General features: G+C 40.4%; 1 protein-coding gene across 5 annotated transcripts in view; it reads right to left on the bottom strand.

Moving 5' to 3' along the window:
* Nucleotides 1-6,432: 6,432 nt before the first annotated feature.
* PROX1 (prospero homeobox 1) overlaps nt 6,433-13,601 on the bottom strand; it is a 49,540-nt gene continuing 42,371 nt past the window's right edge. For 4 of the 5 annotated variants that reach the window (XM_065631802.1, XM_065631803.1, XM_065631804.1 and 1 more), the window contains one exon: nt 6,433-12,154. In XM_065631802.1, the coding sequence (XP_065487874.1) occupies nt 11,966-12,154 (189 nt within the window). In that variant the 3' untranslated portion in view covers nt 6,433-11,965. The remainder of the gene's footprint in view (nt 12,155-13,601) is intronic. The other variant, XM_065631806.1, reaches the window with a different exon arrangement.

The following is a 13,601-nucleotide window of genomic DNA, read 5'->3' as shown; positions in this document are numbered from 1 at the left end:
AAGTGCGTTTGCTCTCCGACACAAAATCCAACGTAGCTTTACAAGGGCTGTCGCCATTCCACTTCAGTTATAGACTTGCAAGCTTCCTTCTTCCCCTTCGCAGGGCTGCAGTTTGGAAGCTGCTGCATCTCATCAGGGCTCGGTCTGCCAGTGCTGTACTGTACTTCATTAGGCAGCTCTATTTAATGGTTTCAACAAAAGCCATCATTTTAGCCCAACTGCCTTGACTAAATTAAAATTTCCAATCTCTGTTTTAGTGTTCTGCAACTGATGTATACATAAGCAAAACTGGTCAACATCTGCCAGGGGGTTGGCCAAAAGTTCTGTAAAGATGTACTTCACATTTCTGAAGCATGTGCAAAGTAACAACGTACTTATCCTCCTGAGGGCTCTCATGATTTTACTTCACCATTTGTTCAGACACACTTTAGCAGCATATAAGCCATACAGTTGATTCTCCCCTTGGTTGCAGTTTTATCTGTAGTGTCATTTTGAGTAATTGGGGTATGGTAGCTGATCAACTTTCAGGTTTCTCATTGGCAGAAAGGGACTGTATTGGCACCAAGAAAGAATATGATGGGTCCTCTCGGTGCCTGAGCAAGTGTCCCTCTTTTGCACTTGGCTACCCAAGGCCATTAGAAAATAAGCTTAATAAAGCAACTCAGTGTATACATCTTAACTATTCCCAGCCAAGGGGATGCAGCTATAGAAGAAATATTTTAAACCAATATGAAAGATGGTAAATGTACATATTTAGTCAGTGATCTGTGAAAGTTTTTGAATTAGTTTTTAAAGCTTTGTTAAGACCAGAACGCACAGATGTTGAAAACAAGTTCAGATGTAGCGACAGATGGTATTTGATTATGAAGCAGACTGTTCATATAATACAAAGATGCTGCTTCTGCCATACACAAGTAACTGCAGAGAGTGCAGTAGAAATTTTGGAAGGCAGAGCAGTTCAAGAGGTTCTTTGTGCGGCAATAACTTTCACGTTTTTTCCAGCAGTGCTAGAATTGGGATAATTTTCTTTCTTTTGCACTCAACACTCTCACTGCTCATCCCTCTAACCCCCCCCCGTCATTTTCTCCCCAGTTGTATCTTGCACTTTTTTCATCCTCTTTTCAGGTCATTGGAAATCAGATTAAGTATAAATATACTTTGTTTATATTTACGGAAGAACAAAGTTCCTTAAGGTTAATGATAACAATAATAATTATTACATGTTGCTGATATTATCTATTAAAAAAAAAGCAATGAAGAGTAGCACATTTTGGACAAATCCTGAATTTTTCAAGTGATATAGCACTATATCCAGAAACACGGGGCAATTGTACAGGTCTTTTGCTGCGGTCAACATAAATGCCTATTTGCGTCGCCCGCTTTCCAGCTCCCTGCCCCAAAGAGACACAAGAATGGTGCTGAAATTTGGAAATGCTGTGCGAAGGGCAGGGCTGCCCACCACTGGGCACTGGCTTCGCCCCGCTGTGGTGGAGTGTCCGGACCCTGGTGCCACTGCACCCCATGGACTGTGGGGACCCCGGTGCCTTTGCCCAGGGTCAGGAGCAGCTCAGGTGGCCTCGGGCGGTGCTCACCTGCCTGGCCCTTTGCACGGGGTTGTACCTGGCAGAGCAGGCTGCCCAGAGAGGTGGTAGATGCCCCATCCCTGTAGACATTCAAGGCCGGGCTGGAGGGGGCTCTGAGCAACCTGATCTAGTTGAAGATGTCCCTGTTCACGGCAGGAGTTGGACTAGGCGAGCTTTGAAGGTCTCTTCCAACCCAAACCATTCTATAATTCTGTGCTTCCCGCCTCGTTCCACCATGGCACCCCACAACTGGCACTTTTCTGGGGTGGTTGCCCCGTTCCTCCCCATGCTGGCTGTGGCCCTGGTGAAGGTCTACCCAATGCTCTGGAAATTTCTGGAAGGGCAGAAACGCTGTTTAAGCAGCGGGCCCTTCCTGACGGTGTGCACCAGCACCGAGGAGGGAGCAACCGGGCTCAGGGCAGGGGGAGATCCTCACCACGGGGGGCTTTTCCAGTTTCCCCGTGGTTCCCCCCAGTTTCTGCGAAAGCAAATAGGTGGGTAAATGGTATTTTAAAATATCAGCTCCAGTCACTCGCAAGGATGGCAAAGGATGCCAGAAAGCAAGGTTTCGGCTAGGAAATAAAACGGGAACGGCAGCAGTGCATCAATTGCGCAATACGAACCGTGGGCTTTGCGAGGGCTGCGCAGGAAGCCCTTCCTCGGGCTGTTAACGAGTAACACAAGCATTAATGAGTAACGCAGAGGGCTGGCAGCGCCCAGGTGGGGGGCTGGAGGACCAGGCGCTGCTGCGGGCTCGGCAGCGGGCAGGCAGGGGTCCCAGGGAGGAGGCACTGCCATCCCACGGCTCCGTTTCACTGCCCGTAAAACGGGGACACGCAGCTGGCAGCATGAAAAGCTTTGAGCTCAGCCTTTTGAAAGCGCTCGAGGTTTTTGCCTCTGGCACTCGGTGCGCGGTGGAGCTCCCTGCCTGAGCTCGAGGTTTCACCAAAAGCTGGGAAGTCATGATGCGCAGGTTCGTGTGAGAAAGCGGTGAATTTCATTTTATATTTTGCCACCTCTAAATACACACATTTTATTCGGAAAGATTTTAGATACATCCCTTGAGCTGAGAATCCTTAGGCTTCCGGAGCGTTTTGCAACCTAAGGCAAGCTCAGTGTGCACATTTTTCAAACAAGCCTCTAAAGCAGTTTAAGCCTTAGTCTCGTGGGCTGTTTGAGATCCACCCCTAACTGTTCTGCATCTTTCTTAAATATACCAACATCTATTGCTGTGCATGAGGGGCAGGTAAGCCTCAGTCTGAGCTGCCACTCTTCAGCCCAAATCAGGCAGCCAGACAGTCCCTGGGACGAGTGTGTTGTCAGAGGCTTTGTCGATTACTGAGAAATTGTAAAAATAATATTAAAAAAAAAAAAAATCTAAAGTACCCCCACTTCAGATAAATCTGGGCTTGGAGTTTTGACTGGAGCATCATGTCTTCTTTTAAAAGCTCCAACCAAATTATTGAGCTGATAAGCAATTCCCCTTGGTTTTACATGTGCTGGCATGAATTATCCTTGAGTGCTGCATATTAGGGTTGTTTTGTACTAAAAGGTGTTAAACACTTGTAATAAATATTTTTCCTTATTTCCCCTAGGACGCGGTTCCATCTCTGGTTGGTGAAGCATAAAAAAGAGCTGTCATGCCCAGTTTTAATAGGCAATAGGATTTCAAGCCCCCAGAGTTGTTTCACAGTCTGGCAGTGGCCATAATGAAACTGGCCACTGTTGCCACAAGACTTTTTCCTCTCATGCGTTCTCCCCTGTTACCTCCCACAGCTGCCTGACTGGCAGGTCTCTTGCAAACTGCAAACGTATTTACATTGGAGCCGGTAGTATTTCTTTAGCGATGTGTGCCATCTTTCTCTCTCGTTCCCTGCCCCCCCCTTCCCTTTGCCTAGCAAAGTGCATGCAATTAACTGCCTTTGAGTGCGAACAGCAGTTCATTTTCATGTGTTTTGTTGTGAAGCAAATAGCTTGTTTGTTTGTTTGTTTTTTCACACTGATTTCCAAATAAATGGGAAAGTACCACTATTCACTCGCCTAGGATTTATTCATGAAAATGCAATCACATCCTCCTAGACTCCAGGCAGAGCGAGGTGGGGGGGTCCTTTCTCTGCACGGCAGTCGGTGTCTCACTCTGCTCTGCAGCCCTGGAAAGAGCCAGGCTAACCTAAGCCAACGAGCATCCACTTGGGGATCTAAAAAAAAAAAAATATATATATATATAAATAAAAGATACCTCTCTCACCTCCTTGAGGGACGGGCATGTTAGTGACACTGATCAGCTGCCACCACCATGGGAGCCCTCCATCCTTGTTGAACACTAAGCTGTAGCAAAGATTTAATTTATTTTTCTGTATTGTGTTCCTAAAATAAACGCTGTGCCGTATTTTAAAACTGAATCAAATGAGTCTGTTTGGGGAAACGCTCTAACCCATTGCAAAGAGCAATGGACTTGTTTGCCGTTATTTCCCAAACGCAGTCAGTCGTATGCTGCAACTCACCCGTCAGCTCCCTTTCCCTCCTAACAAAGAGGGAAGACTGGATCAGGAGGGATCATCTCCATAGAAATTGTGTTGGCACAACCTAGACTGGGCATAAATAAGGGTACAGACCAAGAAAATGAGAGCGATTAATTCTTTCAGGCTCTCAAATCACAAAATGCAGTCAGTCTTCTACATTTGGTTTCTCTGCAATGTGACGTGTAAAGAGACCCCAGTTCCCAGTGGTGGTCTCAGTGACATAAAACTGCTCTATTTTCCTTCTTCAGGGACAATTCATGTCTTTCTTATGATTTTTAAGCTGGAACGTAATATCTTCCTTATTGTAAAAATTCCAGGTATTAGGGGAACTGAGGATTTCTAAGCACAGATGGCCAGATCTGCAGAATTTGGATCATTTCAGGGTGCTTGAAGCCTGGGAAAGTTGATTTGGCCCTCTGCAATGACAGGGACTACTTGCCAAGTTCCAGTCTAGCTCTGAACTCCTGCAGTATTCTGAGATGCCAATAGCCAGGATTTATTATTTAGAGATCTGTGTGCTTTCCACTGCAGGGTAAAATGGTAAATAGTGTCTTCTATTTCATAGAACCAGTATATTTGAGAGAAAAACTGATCAGGGGCAGAGTGAGCTAGCAGTTACCCATCCAGCTCGTATCCTTTAGTCCATTAACTGGGCACCTAAGGATGCTCTTCCTCTCCTTCATCTAGTTAAGTCTTGCTAGCTAACACAAAAATGAGCCCTCCCTTGTAATCTGTAGCTGCCCTTGCTAGGACAGGCTTAACCAGCTGCCTAGTTTTAGTCTCCTCACCATCTCTCTGGCTTCCCTGTGACAAGGAAAGCATTTTCGTGGGTTCCCTCCAGGGATGCCTGTGCTCGCTCTGAACCAAGACTGGCAAAGGGACCTTCTCAAGGCTGGAGGCTTTCGGAAGCTGGTGAGGACCTTCTCAAGGCTGGAGGCTTTCGGAAGCTGGTGAGGCAGGGACCTTGACGGGCTCCTCGTTCCAGACGCTGCAGTCTGCCCTGCTCACCACACCACGGTCTGAGCAACCTCCTGAATACATGGGCAATGAGCAGGTGCTGTGGGGCAGCCAGTTCCTTAAGAAATGACCTGAATGTCAGGTATTTTGACCTGAAAATGCTTCTAGTGCGTTGGTTCAGTAATGTGGACAGACGTGAACTAGGACAGGTGATTTGTTTGCAGTAAGAACAGAGAAGATCTTACACCTAAATGACTATTAGTTACATAGGTGCAACTTCATGACCTTCCACGCACCTGCTTGACACCTGGTGTAGATGAGGCCCAGCAAATCCAACTCCAGTTGTACAAAAAGACATGGAGTTTTAATTGCTGCTTCAGATATGAAGTATTTATTTGGTTTTTAGATTCAGGCTCCAGCTCAGCTGTACAGTGTCTTGAGGCTGAAGCAGGGAAGATTCTGAAAATAAATGACCTCAGATGAAAACATATTTTTAACATGCTCCTTCTTCAAAATCAGAAAATTCTTGCATGATTTTGTGATCCAAATAATCTACCATCTTACTGCCATCTGCACCAATTCTAAGCCAAAACCAGACCATTCATATGTGAAACACAGACAATAATGTAAATCAAAGGTTCACTCAACCTTGAAATTTTAAGATACATATGAAACAGCAGAAATAGCGAAGGACTAGAGAAAAACAATGAACAAATGAGACTTGGATTTTGAGAAAATGTGTAAGAACAAATTAGTTAAATATAATGCTAATGATTGTACAGATTGAAAAGGAAGTGATCCAAGAAAGGTTGTAATAAAAAGAGTACAGAATGGTATCTGGACACTACCATTAACAAGGACAAACTGCTAACAGGACAAATGTGAACCACATCAAAATATGCATTTTTCTACATTCACCTGACCTGTGGAACTACCTGTTGCAGGACACCAGCATGGCAGGTATGTCCAGGAAACCATTAAACATCACCAATGAAAGTACTTTCTAGCTCACATTGGCTACATTTAATTTAAAGGGCTGTCCATGCCTCAGACATAACGTCTCTTTCTGGGAGTTATTCCTTGTTTGATAGACTATTGCAAAATAACATTCATTATCTTAACCAGTGCTGGAGGTAGGACAGTGGATTAGATAAATCATTATATCCATTTTGCAAGAGGGCTGGCAGTTTCATTAATAAATAATTCAAACTAAGGGGAAAAGAAAACCTGCAGAGGACTGGAGTGTTGGACACAGCCTGGTTGCAGCAGGGAGATTCAGTGGTCCAACTCTTGATACGAGGCAACGTAAACTTTTGGAAATAAATATAAACAATGGCAATGAGCTTGTAATTTATATTTTATTTTGCACAAGCTTGCATATATACTGCACATACATTCAGTTTAGAGAAGATGGAAGGCACACAAGGCAATTGAACTACTGTATCCTTTAAGTGGTACAAAGCAAAAAGGTAAAAGTCTGGAGAGTATACAAAAGCTTTAAACACACAAAATAAAATCCACCCCCCCCCAAACATTTTTCCTGTGTTTATCTTAAATTTAGTAGCTGCCAAGCTAGAATTGTAACTTTTTTCAATCAATTGTCTACTGCACCTTTTTTTCCAAACGGACAGGGGAGTCTTATTGTTTTATCTTGTCATCAATTAATATTACAGTACATCCTTGGTAATACAAAATTGTACACCTTCATCAAATAAATTAGGATAAATTAAACCAATAAATTATGCAAAGTCTTCAGAACAATAGACAACAACAAAAAAATCCACAGTTGAAATTGCCTCTAGCTAAAAAATAAAATAAAAAAAAAAAATCAAAAATTGACTTTATCAGTTCAGTTATTGTACTATCTTCAAATTAAAGGGTCTTTATTACAAAAAAAGAGCTTAATAATGCTATTTACAACATATTGCTAAATAATATAAAGGCAGTGTTTTGTCACTTTTGTAACTATATACATATGAGTAATGGCTGGGACAATATCAGTTTAAACCTTAACCTTTGACTCTTCTGGGCAGCATTAAAACCAACCTATAGAGGCTTTTTTTTTTTTCCTTCTTTTTTAGTTTCTGACTCTTACACGTTACATGGTAATGAGATGGTTATTGTGTTTGTCTAATATCTCCCTCGAGTGGTACAATTAACGCAGAAAGGATGGATTTCACAGAAAAATGTAAGCTCGCTGTTTCTTCTAGATTTGTTTCTACATATCCCAGTATATTCGTGCATTTGGAAGGTGGCTGCTTCGGGAGAGAGGTGACTGTGGCTCAGATGAAAAGACTCAAAAAAGTCATAGTGCCACCACCTTTCATACACTAAAAAGGATATTCCTAAGAAGATACAAAGGTTAAATACCAGTTTTCATCCCAGCTCTAAATATGAGCATTTTTAGCTTCAGTTTATAGATGGTTTACAACCAACAGTTCTACAGAAAACAAAATTGCATTTCCTTCAACAGAACATTTAAGTGCAATACAGTAACTGCTTACTCATATAAACCAGTTACATTCCTTAAGGGGAGCTTTTTGAAAACAATGCGCATTGGAATTTTCAAACACATAGTTGGTACCAGAAGGAAACATTTGCACTATTAACACCAATGATTGCTATATAATACACATGGCAAATATAGTTTTTGCTTTCACTTCTCATGTACAGTGCTCATTTTGGGGGTTTTGTAAACCACTTTCCATTTTTTATATATATATATATCTTTCTGTATATATATATATGTATAATCTTTCAATGCTGCTGGTGAAAATCCTATCTTTAAAGCCACAAAATCTTCACCTTTATTTCTTAATTAATATTAACCTGCGGAAAAAAAACATTTTTCTATTAACTGACTTCATATACATAGAAAAAAATTCTGCAATTTTACAGAAACTGTATTCCCCATTCCCTTGACATCTGATGAAAGAGACTTAACTTTTAAAAGTAGAGAGCTGGATTTTCAAGAATGCTTTTAACTATCTATACAGTTACTGTAGTGTTTCTTATAAATTCAACAGATGTTTTCAGAATGTAGTTATTAAAATCTTATGTCTTTACGCAAGAACAGCCGTAAGGTTGAATATTTACATTGCTTTATAAAAGTTCCCCTCGATTTTCAATGTTCACCCACATACCTGGTACAGTAACAAAGATTCTGCAAACTTAAAACACTTTAATTAAATAATACTCAGAGGCACAAAGCAAACCTCAGGAATACATGGGTGAACACTTTCTTAAATAATCACTACATTCTAACATCTTCCACGTGTTTACCATTAAATGTGAAACGTTCCCATTAAACAACCAGAGATACAGTAAGAATTAAATGTTTTGTAGTTTCAAATAGAACATTCTTTTCACAAAACATAACAAATGCCTAAAATAGGTTCTTAATCTAGATAGGAAAAAGGTAAGCTTTTCACTTCATACGCATATTTTGTGTGTGTGTTTCTGTGTATATATACATACATACACCCACACATTTTGTCTCTGTGTGTCTGACTACGTATGTATATGCACGTATGTCACGTATGAAATATTGCTTCTATACTACTTTTCATCAGGCTAAGAAAACACAAGATTTGCACCACAGTTACAAAAAATTGGCTTCTACAAGAATTTTCAAAACTTGAATGCTGCTCAAACAATTGAGAAAAAATAATTTGCATTATCAAACTGTTCTAAAAATTCTCTTCTTCAAAAACGTATTCTCCTGCTTTTTTTTCTTTTTTTTTTTTTTTAATTTTTAAAAAGACACAAAATATGCATAGCTATCAACATTATGTCAAACGGCCAGGAAAAAAAAAAAATCAGTGTTTATTGCAGCTGTAGTAATTGAAAAATAAAGTTTAAAAGATGAAAATTGTAAGCCACAGAAGGCACAAGAACAATTGTACTTGTGGGGGAAAAACTGGTATTTTGAAGGATTTTTTTATCCTTCCGCTGGTGCATTTAAGGTCTAGGCACAGACTATAACCTCAAGTTTATATGCAGAAATAAATCTGAATTAGCAGTAAATGAATGGCAACATGGGGTTTCTACATGGATTTTGAAATTCTTTCCCTATGTAAACTTTTCATTACGATAAAAATAGCCTCCTGCCTTTTAGCCATTTTTAGTGAAATAATATTGAGATTATTTGAAAGAAAATGCGTTCTACTTACAATTTAGTAGGAGCTATGCCATGTATTTATAATTTTAGGTGTACTGGGAGGCACAAAGGCAATATGGCTATAAAATGCAGAAAAATCACATAAATGGAATGACCAAATTATCCTTTATTCCTTTTTCAGACCAAGGAGGTTTTTATTTCGCTTTCAAGACGAAATTTCTACTCTTAATTCCTATGCCTCATTTACGATCAAGATTATGCTACTTATATATAAATAAATAAATAAATGCAACAACATCAAGTGTTGAGTACACAATTTCACTTATTTAGATTATGTGAATCACATTGCAGCCAAATAATAATAATATTAATAATAATAAAAATAAAAATAATAAACATAAAAAAGTAACGTTAAAATCACAGATCGGGATGGTAGCTAGTAGTATGTCCACATAGTATGACTAAAGTATGGCTTTGCTTTCTTATGTCCAAGGTGACAATGCAGGGTTATGTTTTGTATCTGATGGTATGCCAATGATGAACTTAACTGTATTAAAACTTGAGCATTTTATGCCACTTCTTCCCATAAATCAAAAAAGTGCATGAACACAATTTTCATCCTTTCTTATTCGGAATTCATGAATTCGAGTTTACATCTTTATGAAGTGTAATGTTTACCAAATACGCACACAAAAAGAGGAAAAAAAGGAATAAAAAAGAAATAACGAAAATGAAAGAAAACTAAAGAAAATGGAAAAAAGAAAGAAAAAGACACATCCTATCTACTGTAAGGATACATACGGTATTAGGTACTCTCAGGGAATCTAAGATCAAGAAGATTTGTTTTGCTTTTAATGCATAGTGAAAATGTTGGCACTTCATCCCATGCTTTTGTCTGCATTGCCTCTACTCCTCAGATACTGCCAGTGCTTGAAAAGAATGACAGGGAATCGTAGGATTGTGCTGTTTCATTTGAAGTCAGCAGGTTTTTAAGGCTTTCTGCTAACAATAATTGCTTTCATATATTTCTGTCTATCAGCAGTATTTGTAAATGAAGCGAAATGGCAATGATCAGGTCAGCTCTTTAGTCACATGGGTAAACTTTCACTCTCCAAAGTCAAAATGTAATTCAAAAATAAAGAAATAAGATATCAATATCCTCAATGGTCTAAATATAATTCGCAGCTAATTAGGACTTCCTCTAGATTCAGATTGAATTATATCAGGGAAAATACTATTGTCGATAACAATAAATTCTTACTGCATCTGTACAAAAGACGACAGAGAAAATGACAAATACAGAGTGCCATCGCATATTCAACCTTCCCCCAAACTTCTGGAGACCGATACCTTTCTGAAAATGTGAGAAAAGGAGAGTCAGTGAAGAAAGCCCGAGAACTAGCAGCTAGCTTTCTTTCTTTCCGCCTGCTGACGTGTCGCGGTGCAGCATTCAGGAGAACCCAGATCCATCATGGACTTTACACCGTAGCTCAGATTTTGGTCAAAACTAGCTCTGGCTTCAGAAGACAAGTGCAGCACGTTGCTCAAACACATTTTTTTTTGCTTTTAAAGCTGCACTTACTGTAGTTTTTAAAATCCAATTTGGTTACCTGAACCCTGCATAGCCAGGAGAACACTGCAATTTTTGTATATGCTTGATTAGATTTTTATGAAAACGTAATTTTCATTCTTCTCGTTAGGAGAAGACTAATTCTACTTTACAGCTACAAACAAGACTTTTTTTTTCTTTTCCTTTGCCTCAGCACTGTCAGGTGAAGACGTTTCCTTCTACTATATCTAAGATAATTCAAAAAGTGCTTTTCAGGACAGATGTCGAATATAGACAGAAAATTTTGTATACTGGAAAGGGGATTTTGGGGGGCAGAATGGGCTAAGAAAAGAATAAATTTAGGGACTAACGCCACTTAGAGTAAGACCGAGACATGGCAATATAGGACACTGGAGGTTTCATTTTTACTCTATGGAGAGTGAAATGCTTCCGCTTTAATAAGCTGACCATATTCCAAACTTAGTGTTGTTGATACAATATTGTGCATGAATTACTGGCCCCACCCTGCAAGAACGGTATTTGATTTGTGCAAATGTCCCTTGCGGCAATTTAGAGAAACAACAACCTGGCATGTTGATTACTGGGGCAGGGTATTTATCACTTCTGTAAGGAAAGCACGAAGAATAGGGTATGCTTTTCTGGGTATCACTTCTCGGAGTGAGTACCTAAAATAGATGTTGTAGAGTTTTTTGAAGTATGAAACAAAACCTAGTTATTGGTTAAAAAGTATATAAAATTTAAAAAAAAAAAAAGCTCGAAGTTTATCAAGTGACTCCACAGAGTTCAGACCTTTAGCAGTATAAACATCATATAACTTCATTGTCTGTAGTATTGTGCCATGACATTAGTCTCACTAAGACAAAATGCCACTTTGCAGCAAGCAATAAATCTGACAAAGCATTTTTAAACATAATGCCCTAACTTGCTAAGACAGGCTTTTACACGCTTCCAAACTCTTCTCCCTGAAAATTAACCCAGTTGATTCTCCAAATGTTAAGGGTCTCGGGCAAAAGTAAACCGAAGGCTGAAGTAAAACAACCATCCCCTTGGAACCGAATGAAAACTTAAATCCAGAAGGGATCACAGTCTAATTTCATATACATATATATGTATGCGATACACATATATATGAAATTAAAATAGAGACACACATGACTTGGGCATCAGAAGGGGACTGCTACTTTCATACATTCATAAATAGCTGCTGAACTCTCTACTCATGAAGAAGCTCTTGTAGGCAGTTTGGGGATTTGAAAATCTCGGGGACCTCACTGTCCAGCTTACAGATGACCTTGTATATGGCCTTCTTCCAGGAAGGATCAACATCTTTGCCTGCGATAATGGCATTGAAAAACTCCCGTAACGTGATCTGAGCCACTTCCAGGAATCTCTCTGGAACCTGCTGATACAAGGAGACAATGGCATTAATACAGTTTTCAATTTCAAGTCTCTGGTTCTTCAAAGGAAACTGAGCTAAGTTCTTTCTTTCAGAAAGGGGCTTACATAGCACCTGCATTTTCTAAATGTGGCAGCCTTCTATTCTCTTATGCAAAGCTGTTATATATAGTACTATAGCAGTAACTTTTATAACATGTGTTAGAGATCTTTGCAAAGTCTACTGACAGAACATAGGTAACAAAATGTTACTGCCTGAGTTTGGAGAGTGGGGGATTTATGGGACATAATTAGCAGAAGGGGAAACAAACACAATTGTCTTTAAGGAGAGAAATCTCTGCTTGATAATTTACCCATACATTTACAGCTATGTTCTTCTCGCCATGTGGGAGCTAATATAAGAGCTCTGCATGCACAGAAAGCCTTCTGTACCTCTGTGCTTAACTTTGGTCACAACCACTGCTGAAAACTATCCAAGAAATATGGCATCTCTGAATGGTTTTTGTAGTTCAAAAAACAAGTAAGCCAGCAAGCAAGCCTTCAGCTAACGGCTTGCTTCTGTGGCTGCTGCGCACAAGACAACCCCCATAAGATGGCTTTCTCGGGAGACATTATGGTCTTCCCTTCTTTTTCAGAAGCCTAGAAATAAAACCCCAACCTCTTCAATGGGTGCATTGTGCTCCAAGTGGCCACTGAGCTGGGACGTGTCAAACTCATCTGGGTTTTCTAGATGTCACTGTCACTTCATGGGTGAGCCAAACGGCCACCTAGCAGGAGCGGGCCACTCTCAGAAGGCCCTGAACAATGCGTCAATGTTAAAACCACAGTTACCTCCAAACTTTGGTAATTCATCCTAAATAGATGTCTCAAGCACCAGCAGCACCTCCTTACCCTCTGCCTCACATGACTCAAAAGCAATCACTACAATGAACCATAGGTCAGTTGCGAGGTTGAGGTCATCTCCATAAAGGTGTTCTTTTCCATTTTTATGACGGAAATATGGCTTCACAGCTCTAGAACTGCTAATACACGGCCGGCTAGTAGCCAGCATGCTTATAATAGCGAGTATTCCCTCACTGCTATTCTTCGCCCACTCTGGCAAGAGAAGTTCTCCAGCCTGCACTGAGGGCCACTTCAACCATTCCTGTGGCCAACAGACACCTGGTCAGATCTCACTTATTTACTGAGTGCACATCACACTGCCAGATCAGCGCCAGCACCTTATCCTCTACTTCAGGCTCTTGTCCTGCCCCCTTTAGAAGCCACTTTCAGAAAACCTGCCTGGAAATGTGTGTGTTTAACCTGATACAGCAGGGCTCCGGAGCCTCACTCACCTGTCACTGCCAGGGGAACACGGGCAGTTTGCTAGCCACGTTTTGCCATCAGATCAGCATGAGATCAGCTCCCCCTGACACCAGCTGACAAACTCCGCTTCCAGAAGCCCCGCAGCCCGC

This window comes from Caloenas nicobarica, chromosome 3 (assembly GCF_036013445.1).
Source record: "Caloenas nicobarica isolate bCalNic1 chromosome 3, bCalNic1.hap1, whole genome shotgun sequence".
Taxonomy (NCBI): domain Eukaryota; kingdom Metazoa; phylum Chordata; class Aves; order Columbiformes; family Columbidae; genus Caloenas; species Caloenas nicobarica.
This window is presented reverse-complemented; position numbering and strand designations above follow the sequence as displayed.